We start from the raw sequence: 16,170 nt of genomic DNA, 5'->3' as shown, positions 1-16,170 counted from the left end.
CGAGTGAGGAGGGAAATGGAGATGCTCAGGGTAGATAACCGGTAGTTCATTAGAGTTACAGAATGGGTGTCAAGAATAGGAAAAACTGTGTCGAGAACGGCATGGAAGCTGTCTTGAAATGAGAAAATTTGTAGGGAGAAGTTGGTGTCAGCTGACACGGCACAGAGGGAAGTGGAGATCACCGAAAGAATTGTTCCTCCTGCAGTGAGCATAAGTAGAGTGGTGGTCGTGACGATAACAATGCGGATGATTATAATGTCTATTCGGGAACATATAAGTGTTAGGTGTTACCCCTATGAACTCGAGGGGTCAAATTAAAATATTGCGTGTCGCTGTCGCTCGGCGGGTCTAACCTTGTATGACTGAGCTCGAGGTCGTGAGTTCGAATCTTGGCTGCTGCCGCCGCGTTCCCACCACTCCTAAATGTATCTACGTTCTCCGGTAGCAATCAGCATTATCACGACAAATTAGATTAAGTTTCTTTGTTTGTTTCGTTTTTATTAAAGTCTGTGGTCTTGTTGCGAAGAATAAGTACAAAAATCGCAACAACCCTCAAATTAATGCGTACACCACTGTTTATACAGCTGCTGCAGCGATGAGTTTGCGCATTTGTTCGTTATCGAACAGGGGAAGCCGTCTGGCACATTCGGCTTTAGTCTGGACTCCCAAAGCATTTTGTGCCTAATGTCCTTAGTGCCAGGACACAGCCACAAAGAGACGATGACTGCCCGATGTAGACGCACGTGCCACAGCTGTCAGCGAAGACTCGTTGTGTTGTTTGTAGCAAGAGACGTGTATAGGAAGCTCATTCTGTGTCCTTGTCAGAGCGTACTCTCCGGCGAAACGATTGTCGAGAGCAGCGGAAGTGGAGTTTCGAAAGAATATTGTACCAGCCTTAGCTGATGTAGTCTCGCTCTGCAGCGTCGCTTTAAAGAACCAATGATGGTAATTTCTTTCCTTTTTTTCTTTCTCTGCCCCTACCGCGATGGCTCAGTCGGTATGGTACTCTGCCGCTGAACACGAAGATGCAGGTTCGATTGCCGGCCGGGGCAGCCACATTTTAATCTGAGTGAAATGCAAAACACGCCCGTTACCTATATTAATGTGCACGTGAAAGAAACCCGTGGGTGGCCAAAGTTAAGCCGGCGCGGCCTCCTCCCCCCCCCCCCCCGCCCCCCATATACGGCATTTCTCGAAGCCCCAGTGTCTCTTTGTAACGTCAAATTTCTCCAATCGATCAATTTGAATGCGGAGCGTAGAAGCCTGAAGCGACCGGCTTGATAAAATCTCTTCTGAGCCCCGCAGCGTGTCCTTTATCTCCGGCCGCAGCACAAGACCTTGGGGTCGTAGTAGTAGTAATGGATCGTTTATTTTTGCATAACACGCACGAAGAAAAGGAAAGGAAGAAACTTGCGGCGGACCACACTGTAATTGTCTTGCTACATCTGCTGGCACCCAGAAGGCGGTCAGCAGTTGCGATGTGAGGGGGCCGGGGGAGATTACGGGGAGACAGGATAGAAGGAGAGGGTAGACTAACCCCCCTATTCTGAAACGATCCTCGACTCGAAGCTCTTCCTCCACTCCACCGAGATGAAGGCTATTTCAGCGCCGCCCCTAGACTGGTGAAAACGCTACACTTCTCAAGAATTGACGTGAAATATCATGAAGCGCAGTGACCACTTCCGTCCAAGTGCTGCTATCTACTTTCTTGATAGAGTCTTGAGTGGAGGAACGTTCTTGAAATCGAGGTTAAGATGAAGGAAACTATTTGCATAAGGTACAATTTATACCTTGGTGAACGCAGTGCAGTATTAAGCCGGACGACGTCCCCTCACGCGTGAGACCTGCACAGAGCTGGACAAGGGCCTGCGAGGGGCGTAAGCTTCCCACGATTCATTGTATACGCAGCTTAATCTTGCCGGTGGGAAAGAACAAAGGAAGGCGAGGCTTCCGCGTCACTCGTACATAACGTGACGAGAATGTCGGGCTGCAAGAACAAAGAGATAAGCGAGCACGTGGAGGAAAAAGGGAGACGCATTAAAAAGGGGGTTGTGTATACAGAAGAAAGAACCACGTGGCCGAAGTTTATGAGGAAGCGCAGTGACTTCCCGCCCCCACTCGTTGCTCAGAAAGGCGGTTTTGGTCACCTTTTACGCGCTCGTAACGTGAATTGTTGGCACATCCGATACATTACCGACTCGGCGCATTCTCGGTGCGCCCAATAACAAAAAACACATGGTTGTTTCCGTTATACAAGGAGTTACGTTCTTTGTAAAGCTGTCCTCGCAAGTGGGGCGTAAAGATTGCGTATTAGCGTCCTCGAAGAAAAGCTACGCGAAGGTCAAACTCAAGCGCTCGGGGAAGTTCTAATGTCTGGGCGTGCCAGCAGCTGCTTTTGCATATATATGCCTGGGAAAGCCGCACGTGTAGGAATGGTGCTGACAATCGGCTTACCGCCGTCGCTGGTTGAAATTAAAGTGTCACGGAAACTTATTACAGTATGCGCTTAAGTGTACCATGTTTTCTTTTCTTTTTCTTTGTTCCATCATTATGAAGTCTTTTTTCTCTTAAAGCTGCGCGAAATGTCTCCGCGATAATTTTGTTTATTAATCTTGACCCTCGATGTTCTTTGTTTTATCGAGAAGGCTACTCATTATGTATAACGTCTGCTTTTGCTTAACCACTATGAAGCTGCCCCGTGTATGAGTTGGCCAAGTGCCCTTCAAGCTGCTACTCGCAGCTTCCTTGCTTGGTCATACTCGCAACCTTGTCGATGCAGAATAAATTCAATTCAATTCAATTAATACGAAGCATTCTTTACCTCGTACCAGCCACTCTGTGATAGGGTGTTTCCTGTCTAGCCTCCTTTTGCGTCTTCTCAGCAAAAGAAAATTACGACAGAACTCATCTCACGATGACTATCGTTATAATGCGATTAGCATTCGAGAAATGTAACGACACACCGTATTCCAGAGGCAACGTTTGCTTAAGAATTGTAGTGGTCATCCTGAGACTTCCATTGCTTCGCTATATGCGGCATACTCTGGTTTCGTCCCATTTGGCTATGGCACTCCCTTGCCAAGGTCTTCGATGAGCATAGCGGCATGACGAAGGCTGTGTGACGGTAGCCCAGTGACAACAATGGAATGAAGAAGGGGTGACATTTGTAGAATGACAAATGTGGTGTGACGATGACGGCATGACGACAATGAGATGATGATTCTTAAGTGATCACGGTTGTATAATGATAACAGCGGGACGACGTCGACATGAGGAAATGGGATGATGACGGGTATGACGTTGTCATACCATCGACGAAGACATTATTACAACGGAGACATGACAGCAACTGTCTGGCAGCAATGCAATGACGACGATGGCATGACAATGGTGACATGATCACGATTGAATGAAGGTAGCATGATTACGATAAAATTATGAAGGAATGGCATCGGTGGATCGACGAAGGCGGTACGACTTTGCTGAAATGACTTTGCTGAAGTAATTACAACGGCAAAGCGACAGCATGACTACGACGGCGTGAAGACATTTGTACGATGACGGCTGCTGGGCGATGATGGGGTGACGACGGCAGACGAAAGTCGGATGTCTAAGTTAGAATGCCCGCAGTGGAACGACTGCGACGGCATCACGTCGGCGGTATCACAACAAATGCACGACGACAGCACAATGACGACGATGGTTTAAGAACTGGGTGAGTAGAATAGGATTACAAGTGCATGATGACAATGGTCAGACGCTGACTGTATCACGCAATCTGTATGGCGACGATGGCGTGGCAACAACGGCACGAGAACGGCGGTATGACAATTAAGTGATGCATGACAGCGACTGACTGGCGAAAGCACAATGACGTCCATGGAATGACAACGGCAACATAATCGCGATTGAATGATGACAGGATAACTACTACAGAATGACGAAGAAGCACCAACGTCAATGAAATGACGAAAGCGAAATGTCGACAACGGCACGACGACAATGTAAAGACGCTACTGAAGTGATGGTAAAGCGACAGCGTTACGATGACAGCATGGTATGGATGCTATGAAACGAATGTGAGACGACAATGGCGTGACGAGAGTCGGATGACGAAATTATGACGACAATGGAACGACCTTGACGGCATGACGACGACGGTATTACAACTAATGCATGATGATGACGTAATAACAGAAACATGACAGCGGTACGAGGACACTGGAATCACGACGACTGCATGAAGACAATGACAGGGCGACGACTGTATTACGAAGCCTGCGTGACTACGACAGGGTGACGACGACGGCACGATGAGAGTCGGATGAAGAAGATAGATTGGCGACGACGCAATGACCACGACGAGATCACGTTACCAAGCACATGCTTAGTGATCCAAGCTATTAAACAACTTGGTGCACTGGGTCGGCGTAGAAGGCATGATGACGACGACATCACGAGCCACATCACGAAGCTGAAGTGGTGACGATGGAAACACCACGACAGCATCAGGACCACAAGCACATACAGGCTGAAAACGGCTGAAATGGCAATGAATGCTATTCGCATTAACAAGCTCAAAAGCGGTCATTCGTCTATTCCCTCAGTAAGGAATCCATCGGATGGACCAGAGTCCATCCCAAATAGCATTCTACCACTGTACCCGACAAGGGGGGCAGTCAGGGTAAAGGCAATGAAAAGTTTCAATGAAAACTATGCAAGGGTTCAAGAAACACTGAGAGAGATCCTACAAAGGAACAGACTCGATGCCAGACAACAGCAAACCGCTTTCAAGGAATACCAAACACTCCTGGGAAAATAAACACCTTATTAGGAATAAATATCTGCATAGCTCCGTTTGGTCCGTGTGAGGAACTAGCAAGGGCCCTCAATACTCAGTGTTTGGTGATGTAAGTGTTAAGGAAGCTGCAGACTCTGTGCGATGCAGTGTCTTGCCTGTGGTCTTAAACCATGTTTCAGGAGTTGTGGGACAGCACGAGCGCTGTTGCAACTATCTAGGTCTTGTTAGGAACGGCCTGCAAGGGTACCGACTTACAAAATTTTCCCAGCCAGCCGCAGCTGCGAGGATGGCGAGCTTCCCAGAAGCGACCATGGAAGCCTTCCCCACCTGCCGCGGCGACTCGTTTTGTAGGGACGGCGATGTGCCCCTCAACAACTCCTCGGGGCCGCTATGACTAAACGCGGTCGGCGGACCAAGTATTGTTCGTGGATTCGCCGTGGCCGCCGCGGCGAATCCTGGGAGAAGATGTCTGGCGGCCACTCCTGGGAGATGTCTGGCGGCAGGTTCACGGGGCTTAGAAGTCATGAACAGACGCGGCGGCCATTGTCTGCGGAGTCAACACTGGGATATAGAGGCGCCTGCTCGGGGCAAAACCCGTGTCTCCGAGAACCCACTCACCTCGGCGTGGCCAGTGAAACCTGTGCAGAAGTGGATGTAAGCCCTTCCCCTCAAAGGCGGGTCGGCTACGATGAATTTGAACGCCCCGAATTGGTAGCAGGCTGAACTGCCGTGTTCCCTCACCTAGGCATCTAGGGAGGACACAGTGTATTTAAGTAGCCGTTGGCGGCTCCTCAGTGTGCATTCCTTTTTCAGTCATGTTAGACTGTTGAACTCTGACGTTCTGATGTAGATACTGTAAATAAATACCATATTACTCGTTCTCGATGAGAACAAGTCTCTCCCTTCAACAACGTCCTCAGCGCGGATAAGTTGGACGACGGCATGGACCAGCTACCATCTATTTCATGTCCGACCCCAACCATTACAGTCTGAAGGAGAATCGCAGTGGAAGGCCTACAAAGCCACCGAGGAGGTTTTAGCTCCCGCAGCCTTGCGCAAGTAATAGACAGTTTTAGAATAACGTTTGTCGCTTCACGTATGTTAAACGTAAGCACCTTTGCGGGACGTTACGGTGCGTGTCCTTTCAAGTCTTTTAGTTTACCTTACGGAAAGACAAACGTAAAGAAAACGTAATAAAACAGGGCGCCGTCTTGCGCCCCGTGCCAAACGTATCCAAGCCAAAACGATCCATTAGCAACGATCCTCCTGTTGCTATGTGGATGCGTCTCGTTAGGCGTACGGACGCCAGAATCGCCGAACGATCTCATAAAATGGGTGCGCTAAGCTCTCATAACTAACCTTTCAGGTGAACTTAAAGAAAGCGAAAGCTCATTATAGTTATTCATAATATTAATAATTAATAGTGTCATAATAGATATTGGCGATCAACGCGAGTGAGAGCGCAGCCATCACGAGAATTCTCGCTAAAGCGGGAGCCATGGGTGCCGCCATGTTCGACAACGCTATTTCTTAGCGTCCGTAAACATTAAGGACGTTAAACTCGTTAAATAACGTACGTTATCATAGCGCATGTAAACCGCAGAAACCCAATAACGTTCCGAGCATTCGCAGTGAGGACGACACTATTAATTTACGTACGTAATGCTTTTACGTTCAGTTGCGAACGCTAAACTAAAACTGTCTAATAGACAGTTTCAGTTTAGCATTTGCAACCGAACGTAAAAGCATTACGTACGTAAAGAAATAGCGTGGTCATTCATCTATTCCATGACGGTACATGGGAAATGGGAACAGCCAGTACATGGGAAATACACCGGGAGAAAAAGTATATGGTTCAAATACTGGTGCAAGCAAAATTAGGAAGGTGAAAGAGAACGTTGGTTGTCAGAAATACGTCAGAAAAAGAAGGCTGCACCTAGAATATTTTGGACCCACATAAAATTATTAGGCAGGAAGTCAACAACAATACAACAACATATCCTAGACGAAGATGAAAACAGGCTGGAAGGAGAAGCGGCAATAAATTACATCTGAAAATAACAGCCGAATCTTTCCAAGGCAATGCCGAGGCTGTATTTGAAGAAAAAAAGAGCATGAAAGAGACCCAGGTGGGAAAGAAGCTGGTGCTGACAAATTTCAACTGGAAGAAAGCCGAATAGAAAATTCCAAAGCACACAGCCACAGGGCTAGACGAGGTTCCCGTTAAACTGAATAATGAACTAGCACCAAAAAGTAAGGAAGCACTGGTGAAAGCAGTGGAAAAAACTTTGAAAGATAGACGAATACCAGACAGTTGGCGACAAAGTAGAATTAATTTAATTTATAAAGGTAAGGGGGGAGATACATAGAATTCACTCGTATAGACCGTTGACCATTACATTGGTAATATACAGGCTAGCAATGCAGGCAATCAAATCAAAGCTTCAAGCACGAACAGAGAATAATGGCATTTTGGGAGAACTTCAGAATGGCTACGGAGTAGGTAAGCATTTACATGACAACTTGTTTATTCTTACTCAGTCTATTGAAATATCAAAAGCAGAAAGCACACCGTTATATGTGGCCTTTTTAGACACTACAGGAGCCTATGACAACCTAGACCGCAACACATTGTGGGATATTCTGGAAGGCGAAGGCTTAGGTGACGATTGTCTGCAGCTTTTGAGAGCGATTTACCTAGAAAATACCGTTTGCATTGAATGGGAGAGGACGAGGAGCGAGGAGAAAGTTCATATCAACAAGGAACTGAGCCAGGGGTGCCCTTTTTCCCCCCTGCTGTTTATGATGTACATGGGGAGGATGGAGAGGGCGCTAGAAACAAGTAATATCGGGTTTAATCTCTCATACAAACAGGCAGGTACAGTAATAGAGCAGCAACTCCCAGGTTTATTTTATGCGGACAATATTGTGTTGCTACCTAGCAAGCAAAGTGATTTGCAACGTCTGGCTAATATCTGTGGACAGGAAGGCAACAATTTAGGTTTGAAATTTAGTGTTATAAATTCAGGTGTTATGGTATTCAATGAAAACAGTGAAACAATGAAACAGTGGCGTTACAGGGCCAGGAAATACCTCGAGTAACAGAATATAAAACACCTTGGTATATGGATAAAAGAAGGCAATGGATATACAGAAACACAAGAAAAAACAATAATAGTGAAGGCGAAGAGAAATGCAGCCATAATGAAGCACAGTGCGCTATGGGGATACAAAAGGCTCGAGGTGCTCCAAGGTATGTGGAAAGGTGTAATGGTTACGGGACTTACTTTTGGAAATGCGGTTGTTTGCTTTAAATCAGGGGTACAATCAGGACTCGATGGGAACCAAAGGTCAGTAAGTGGCCTCGCATCGGGCGCTCATAGGAAGACTACAAATGAAGCTGTGCAAAGTAATATGCGCTGGAGTAGTTTTGAAGTGAGGGAAGCTCGCAGTAAAATTGAGTATTAAGAACAAGTGAGTAATATGGAAGAAAGTAAATGGGATGGGAGGGTGTTGAGGTATCTGTACAGGAAAAACATTGATTCACAGTTGAGGAAAAGAACTAGGAAGCTTACCAGCAAGTATGCGGCCTGTAGGGTAGGCAACACAGCAACAAAGAACGTAAAGCGCAAAGCCAGAGAGGCTGAAATATTCTCATGGGTAGCGGCAATGGAGAAGAAACCTTGAGTAACTACTTAAGAGGAAAATACGAAATCAGGAAAGAAACAGTTCATGATAACTCAAAGGCAAGCTCATTACTTTCCGAAGTGAGATCGGGATGCCTCAGAATACGCGCCTACAAAGCGAGGTATAAGAAGGAAGAAGAAGCATGTGCTTGCTGCGGTAAAGCTAGGGAAACTATGGAGCATGTTTTATTAGGGTGTGAAGACGTATACCCCGCGGTCGATTTAGGCACCACCGGCCTCTTTTAAGCCCTTCGGTTCAGCGAGAGCAGTGGAAAAGTAAACATGTCCGAAATAAGGATTAGTAAGAGGCGATTGGAGGATTGGTGGAAGAAGAGTAGGGAAACGACAAAAAAGGGAGACGTGCAAAAGCACAGTTGGCAATAGGGGATCAGAAAATTTGGTTGTGGGAGTTCATAGTGTTTTTTTTTCTTTGTTTTTTTTATTGTTCAACCGAGGTAGGACATTGGGCAGTATAATAGCAAGAGCTTGGTGGCGCAACCCACCGCCCCGTTCCAAAGGGGACGCTCAAAACGTCCATCCATACATTGATCCATACATCTTCCTTACGTTTGCGTTCCCGCACGGTAATCTAAATGTTCGACATAATAGTACTGCGGAAACCCGCAAGGTGAAGAGAAGTAATTAATGAAGGAAAAATGAAACATCCACCCGTTCGGAGCAATTGCTACAAAGGAAACCCATACGGTTTCCCCGAAAGAAAAGCCTCGCAGTTGAAGAAAAATTTGTCCTGGTCCGGGACTCGAACCAGGGAGCACCGCCTTTCCGGGGCAGCCGCTCTACCATCTGAGCTAACCAAGCGGCTAGCAGATGGTAGGGCCAAGTCGAATTTGTCACAATTTTTATAGCAATTGCTACGAATGGGTGGATGTCTGATTTTCCCTTCATTAAGTAAACTAAAAGTGTTCAAAGGACGTGCACCGTAACGTCCCGCAAAGGTGATTACGCTTAACGTAGGTAAGGCCATAAACGCTATTATAAAGCTGTCTAATACTTCGAGGCGATTGACCGTACTACGAGCAAGAAATGGTGGCGTTTTGACCAGCCTGGCATGTAGCAGCTAGCGAAATAGGAAAGCACATTGACTGACGCCGCCAGAGAAAGACGATTCTCAGCTGACGACCTAAACGCGACATTACGCGTGCACGCAACTTGTTTTGATGCAAGCCGTCTCTCGGCGCAGTTCATACATCTAGAGCGCAGCTTATTTGCCCGTTTCTGCGGCGAGCGTCGGCGTAACCGAGCGAACGCGCAAAGGGTGAAAGAGTGGACGGGGAGCGCGGCGAGGGATGAAATACGCGAGGTGGAAAGCGGAGGAGGAGCGTGCAACGTGCCGCTTCACGCTCCTCCTGCATGAGGCGGAAAGCAGAGGAGGGTATGGCGATAGCGTGAAAAGAAATGCGTAGTACGGCGACGATGCCTACGAGATGGCGCCAGAGTATACGCCTCGTGCACCGCCTATAGAGGCGCCACTGAAAGCCACCTAGCGGACGCTTCCAACAGTACAAGCGGGAGCAGTAGCAGACGACAACCCTTTGCAGCAAGGATGGCTGAAGTTCGCGGCTGTGATTTCTCCTTCGTTCGGGTGCCAGGCTGCTGCTTCTGCAGTGACGGCTATAGGGAAGATGCTGACCTCTGTGCGAGCGGGTATGAACACGATGTTACCGGTGTTTGGGACAACGTGGTCCACATACGTGCAAGGTGTGTCCCGCAGACAAACGCCATGAACCCCATTTACATGACGTGGAGCTCATGTTCACTAGCCGATAAATTTTGTTGAGTGATGCGATCTCTCGATGCTTTTTTTATTCTACCCTTGCCGCAATGCTGCTTCTGTACCTGAATAATATAACCCGTCGTTAGTGCAGACTTATATCAAAGAAATCCGCATGGCGCAATCTCTGCATATGCCGTTGTGATTTTTCTGCCGATGAATACATGTGACATCGCCGAATAAGTGCAGTCGAAGTCGCCTCAAGAAGAGTACTTGCTAATTTATTGATGGAAACGCGTACACTAGCCAACGAAGTCACCAAACACACGGGTTAACAAAAGCGCGTGTTAGTGCTGTACCGCCGATGCAATTCTGCTGCATACGCCGATGAACTACCGTTCCCGCTGCAGTTTGTGCAATTTTAAATTCCCCAAGGGAGCTGCTTGGAAACGTACAAAGCTAAATACTGACGAACTTTTCAGTACTTTTTTATATTACTAGAGAGAGTTGCCACATGATATATTTAAAGGCAGAGCAGCGCCAGTCAAAGTAGATGAGCGCTGGCGGCAAGGCCCGGTTTAGTCGTCTGCAGCGTAAGTATAAGAAAGAATTCAGTTGAGTACAAAACTCACATGTAAGAAAGGACTACGTTGTGAAACAAACAAATCACTCGGAGTATTAAGTTAAGTTAATCACTCGGAGTGTTAAGTGAAATCTCCAGTATCGGCCCATGGCTTTTGCACGCACAGAACAGAACCCTAGCCATAAACAGCTTCGCTGTAAAACATTTCGTTCGCTTCACTAACTCTTTGTAGGACAAGTCCCACTTTATTTCTCAACAGGAAATGGGCGCATTTATCTCGTTTTTTGTGCCTTCCTTCTATCTAATGTTTCCAACACTTCGCGCGAGAGTATTTTTGCTAATGCCTACTATAAATGGCAAGAAGCATGCAAAATCTACATTTTTTGTGTTTTTCTTTTCATTGTGGGAACACTTCCTAAACTTGGCCCACAATTGGTCGTGAAAAAAAAAGGAAGCGTTCTATCAAGATGCCCGATAAGCTACTCCTATTTCCTGTATTTAGACTTACACCTTTAACGCACAATAAGCATCCATTTTTGTGTATTGAGCTGATAGCTTGTCCACAAAATTCGCCCTTGTGAACGCACGTGCAAAATGACGCTAATGCTGTTGATTTTCAATGCTCTGGTGAAAACTGCACACAAACAGTTTGTTTATGGCCTCCGCTATGTCACTTTGTCCGTCGAGCTTTGGTCGATTTCACGAGCGAAGTGGTTACGTATAATCTTTCATGGAGAACCTCGAAGATCAGTTAGAAAATTAATGCATACTTTTTGAAAGAGCCTGTAGTGTCAGTGGGACAAGGACGTCCCACTTTTGAAAACTAAAGGGCTTGTTGTACAGAAGTGTAATTAGCTGCAAACTACTTCTAAGCACTTCATTTACTTACACCACACAAAAATGTCGAGAGCTTTGGTTCATGAGGGAAGGCGTCAGAAACAATTTTTGCATTAGGACCCTGGGTATCAATGGGACATATGCGTCGGACATTTTGAAGACCATTTACAGTCAATCGTACAAATACATCCCACGTTTTTAAAATAAACGGCTCGTGTAGAGAAGTGAATATTGTTGCAAAGTGCATCAAGGCGCCTCATTTATTCATACCACGCAAGAAACTTTAAGCATTTTGTAAATATACGTGGCGTCCTACAAAGGTTTAAAGGGACACTAAAGGCAAATACCAAAAACGTTGACTGTTTAAATACCATTATAGAAACCTCACAATGATTGTTTCGTGCGAAGAAAAGACAATTTACGAGAAAAATGCACATGAAGGGCCCGAAAGCCTTTCTTTTTTTCGAAGTTCAAATCTCCCGCCACCCAACCGGCGGAGTGGTGACGTTGCATACGCCATCACCACCCTTTGCTGCCATCGGTGAGTAAAACGGCGGTGGATTCGCCGCTGCAGCTGTTGTTTGGTCAAGTGACGTAGATCGTTCGGGCATCCCGCGACATCACATGGAAGTTGAATTCTTTGCTACTAGCAGTTTGTGCGAGTGTCGCGAGCCAGCAAAACCAGCGCAGCACTACGCGATAACGAAACTACTGAAACGCGAAAGCGCGGGCGGCGCACAGTCGATCGAAAACGAAACCTTTCGACCACCCTTGTGGTTGGCAAGGGTAATTTCCATGTGTTCTTCTTTATGAAAATGAAATAGAGCTGGACAAGTAGCATTTTATTTCATCTTATAATAATATACAAGGACGTTTACTGCAACGAGTAGTTGAGTACTAGTGACAGAAGTTAACTGGGGAGTGCTTTCATCATCAGACAAGTACTTGAATGTCCCGGGGGAGTCTCCAGTCACGCCCTGCCTGCATTTACCTCAATTTCTCGATTATTGAGGCTCTGTTCGCGATAATATTGACGCCTTGGAGATACTTGGGTGCTAATCTATCACTTTAGCTGGACTTAGTATTTGTCTTTAGTGCCCCTTTAATCGTGCATCGTCTTCGTCTTATTCCGGTGGTCACGTCGACGAAAGTATCCGCCATCTGTCCCTCAGGCGTTCCAGACGCGCTACGTGCAGACGGCGTCTATTGAGCGAGAACATCACGTAATTTGCCCTCCACGCAGTTTTATCGCTCGCATTCCACCTTCTCTCAAATGTTGCCGTAGATATATGCCTGCGCAGAGCAGAACTTCCGTGTCAAGAAAAAAATACAGCACTAATTTACGTTAGGCACAAGGGCATGTCTTTTTCATAGAGCTAACTAAAAAAACGTGCGCAGCTTGCACTAGAGGTGCAAGGCTGGAGTCAACAGGGGAGCTTGTGGTCACCTTACTTTTATGTGGCTTGCCTAAGTTGTTTGTAGGTTTCGCGAGGATATGGTAGGCTTGGCTAAGTTGTTTCTAGATTTGGCGAGGTTATAATTATGCTAGGTTTTGCTAAGTTGTTGTCTCGGCGGGCTTAACGCTGGAAGTTTTCGATTCGTCACAGGCCGGGATCGCTTTCTCGGTGACGTCGAGCGTTCAGGCGCCGACTGCCGCATTCCCCGGACTGAAACTCGGCATCCTCGACTCGGCGTCGCCTCTTCTCAGCCGCAGCTTCGGCGCGGTGTTCCGGATCAGCTCGGCGGCGACGCATCGCTTCTCGCTTGGCAGTACGGCGCTCTTCCTGGTAAGCCGCTTCTTCTTCGAGCGTCCGGACTTTCTTCCGTCTTCCAATGGCAGCAGCACGTACGCACGGAGTAGATGAGGCGATAGGGATGTCGCCGCGCCGGCTGTTCCGAGCTTTTACTCGCCTTTGACGTCACAACTCCGCCCTACGCGCATGGGGTGCGAGGAGGCTACGTGGCTCGGTGCTCTCACAGGTGGTTGCTAAGCAACGCGAGGCGGCGCACAGCTAGGCTGTTGTTTCTGGTAACGCTCCACGGCGGAACTAAAAGGTTTAACAGCTCCGCTGTTAATACCATTATTTTCTTTCGCACTAAGTGTGCTTCGCCGTGTTGAGCTCTTGTTAGCCCCTGCTGCTCACAAGTTTGTCTCTGTGAAAACGCGCTAGTGAACCTGCGCAAGATTTCTTTTTCTGGTTGGAGCAGTTTCAAGGGACGCTAAAGCGGTACATTAATCGATTTATTGATTCCATTTAGGGACTGTACTAGAAATGTCGGTATTGTCGCCGTTACACTATTACCGTGAGTGGATAATCGGAAAGACAGATAACGCGCAAGACCAAAAGAAAGGTCGCGACGCTACACTGAAGTTCTCGCACTAGCTCACTGTAACGTCATGAATTGCGATGTCGTCTGTTTTGACGCAGTTTATTGTTCGTCGATAAAGAATGGTTACATCGCATCACAAACGATCCAAATGTTCAATTTACCAAGTTCGTCTGGAAACGTTTGCGGCACGAAAAAAGAAATTTAAAAAAGAAGACGTTTCCCGTACTCGAGAAACTACCTCGAAGTTCATGACCTAACAAGTATCACAAAAGCCAATGTTGATGGGACGCCGCTTCGTAAAATAAATATTGAACTTCACAAAAGACAGTTTTCAGCTCAGAGCCTCAGTTCAGGAAACAGCTTTGGCTAAGTTTGGCACCCCATGATCTCGCAATCTTTGGGATTTTCTTTTCTTCATTTATTCCACTCCATTTGTATACCTCATCTTACCTCAATATCTGTCTCAGATCGTCAGTCAGACTCATTGAAAGTGCGTTTTTGAGCGTTCCGCAAAATTCGGTTCCCTATTACACGACTACTGAAATACACAGTACAAATTGACGATTTACGCAGTGAAACAAAAGGTCCCTTGAACAGGTGATGCTAATAATGGAATAGGTAAAAAAAACTAACTAAAAGATACCATATAAAAAGATATATATATGTATATATATATATATATATATATATATATATATATATATATATATATATATATATATATATATATATATATATATATATACATACGTCTCCAAGATCAGCAGTATGAATAAAATTGATTATCGCTTAGATGCCTAGTTGTTGGCATGAAACGTGTCTCGCAAGTTTAGCTGCAAAATGACGGTCTTGTGTGTGTCCCCATTAACTTATTGTCGAGTTTCATTTGCTGCTGACAGTGCACGATCGGCAGGAAAACGGCAGAGGGTGTTCACTGCTGTCGTCCTATGGCAGGCGACGCTTCAAGCAGACGACGCACTCTATTTCTCCGGGAGTCCGGCAGATGGCACAGTACGCGGCGTTAGTTTGCCCGTGGTGGTAGAGATGGCGATGCAATCGTTATCGTTGCCGTTCGGGTAGGTAGTAGGTGGTAGCAGGCAGTAACACATGCATCAGCTGTGCCCGCTACTGGGTTGTCTGCGTTTGTTCGTTCTCAGAGTGTCTTGAGCGATCGTGGTGGTGGTGGTCGCCTTGTTGAACGTTGCCGTGTGCTTTGCGGCGTCGGGGCAGAAAAACAGCCAACAACCCGTTGTCCACAGCAACAACGGCTTCGTCCGGATTACTTTCGTCGGAAAAGCGACTAGTGGAACTGCAAGCTGCCGTCTTCTCGGTCGGTGCAGCGTTTTGGCCTTTGGCTCGCGTTCTCAGCGCATAGTGAAACGTTCGCGGAAGGTGTTTGTGGTGCATTGTGTGCGGCGTTCTTTCTGGCCGGGTGTTCCCTATGAGCCCGGGCGCGCCGTGTCCGAGTGCCAGTAGTGTCGCGTTCCATGCCTTCAACGTCAGCAGTGCCGTCGTCCGCGATGGACAACAACACAGCAGCCGCTACCTCCACGACAGGAACGGAAGTGCGACGGGCTCGGAGCATCCAGTTGCCCGAGCAGCTCGCCGTCTTCAGGAACCTCAAGAACGCCAAGCGCTTCGCGATTGACATAGGTGAGCAAGCTACACCATAAATACATGTCACTGCTGCGCGCGAGCTCGTCTCGAACGATCGCATTCGAACGCGATGCTGCGCCTCAAAAAAGCGGAGGGAATAGCTCCCCGTTCGTCGGTATTTTTTGGCCGTCTGCTGCGCCCGCGTTTATACGGCGATCTTTCTTTCCGGACTCGGTTTTGCGTTTATAGAAAACACTTGCTGCGCAGGTGTTGACATGCCGGCGTCTCCGAGTTACTACGTTACACGAACTCTCTGCTGCCGTTGATCGGTAGCAGCAGTGGTATCGATCCGCAGGTTGTAGCTTCACGTCGCAGAAAACGCCGCCGGCCTCGGCCTGTGGTGTGCAGGTTTCCGCGTGTCGAGCGATAAACTTTGCAGCGGCGACGGCGGCAGTACCAGAAGATCGCGTTTCCTGCTCCACTGCTTTCTTGGCCGCATCTCTCTCTCTCTCGAGATGGCATAGGTAGCAGAATCATTCGCTTCCGCCTCCGCCGTTGCCTTTTCCTAGCGAATGTGTCAGCGCGACAGTCGCCGCGAATAGAT

At 47.2% G+C, this 16,170-nt stretch overlaps 1 protein-coding gene across 1 annotated transcript in view; it reads left to right on the top strand.

Annotated features, from left to right (window-relative positions):
* Positions 1-15,058: 15,058 nt before the first annotated feature.
* LOC142573032 (4'-phosphopantetheine phosphatase) overlaps positions 15,059-16,170 on the top strand; it is a 186,685-nt gene continuing 185,573 nt past the window's right edge. The window contains exon 1 of the mRNA XM_075682527.1: positions 15,059-15,623. Within this exon, the coding sequence (XP_075538642.1) occupies positions 15,458-15,623 (166 nt within the window). The 5' untranslated portion in view covers positions 15,059-15,457. The remainder of the gene's footprint in view (positions 15,624-16,170) is intronic.

Source organism: Dermacentor variabilis, chromosome 2, assembly GCF_050947875.1.
Source record: "Dermacentor variabilis isolate Ectoservices chromosome 2, ASM5094787v1, whole genome shotgun sequence".
NCBI lineage: Eukaryota > Metazoa > Arthropoda > Arachnida > Ixodida > Ixodidae > Dermacentor > Dermacentor variabilis.
The sequence above is the reverse complement of the archived record's forward strand: the minus strand, read 5'-3'. Positions and strand labels throughout refer to the sequence as shown.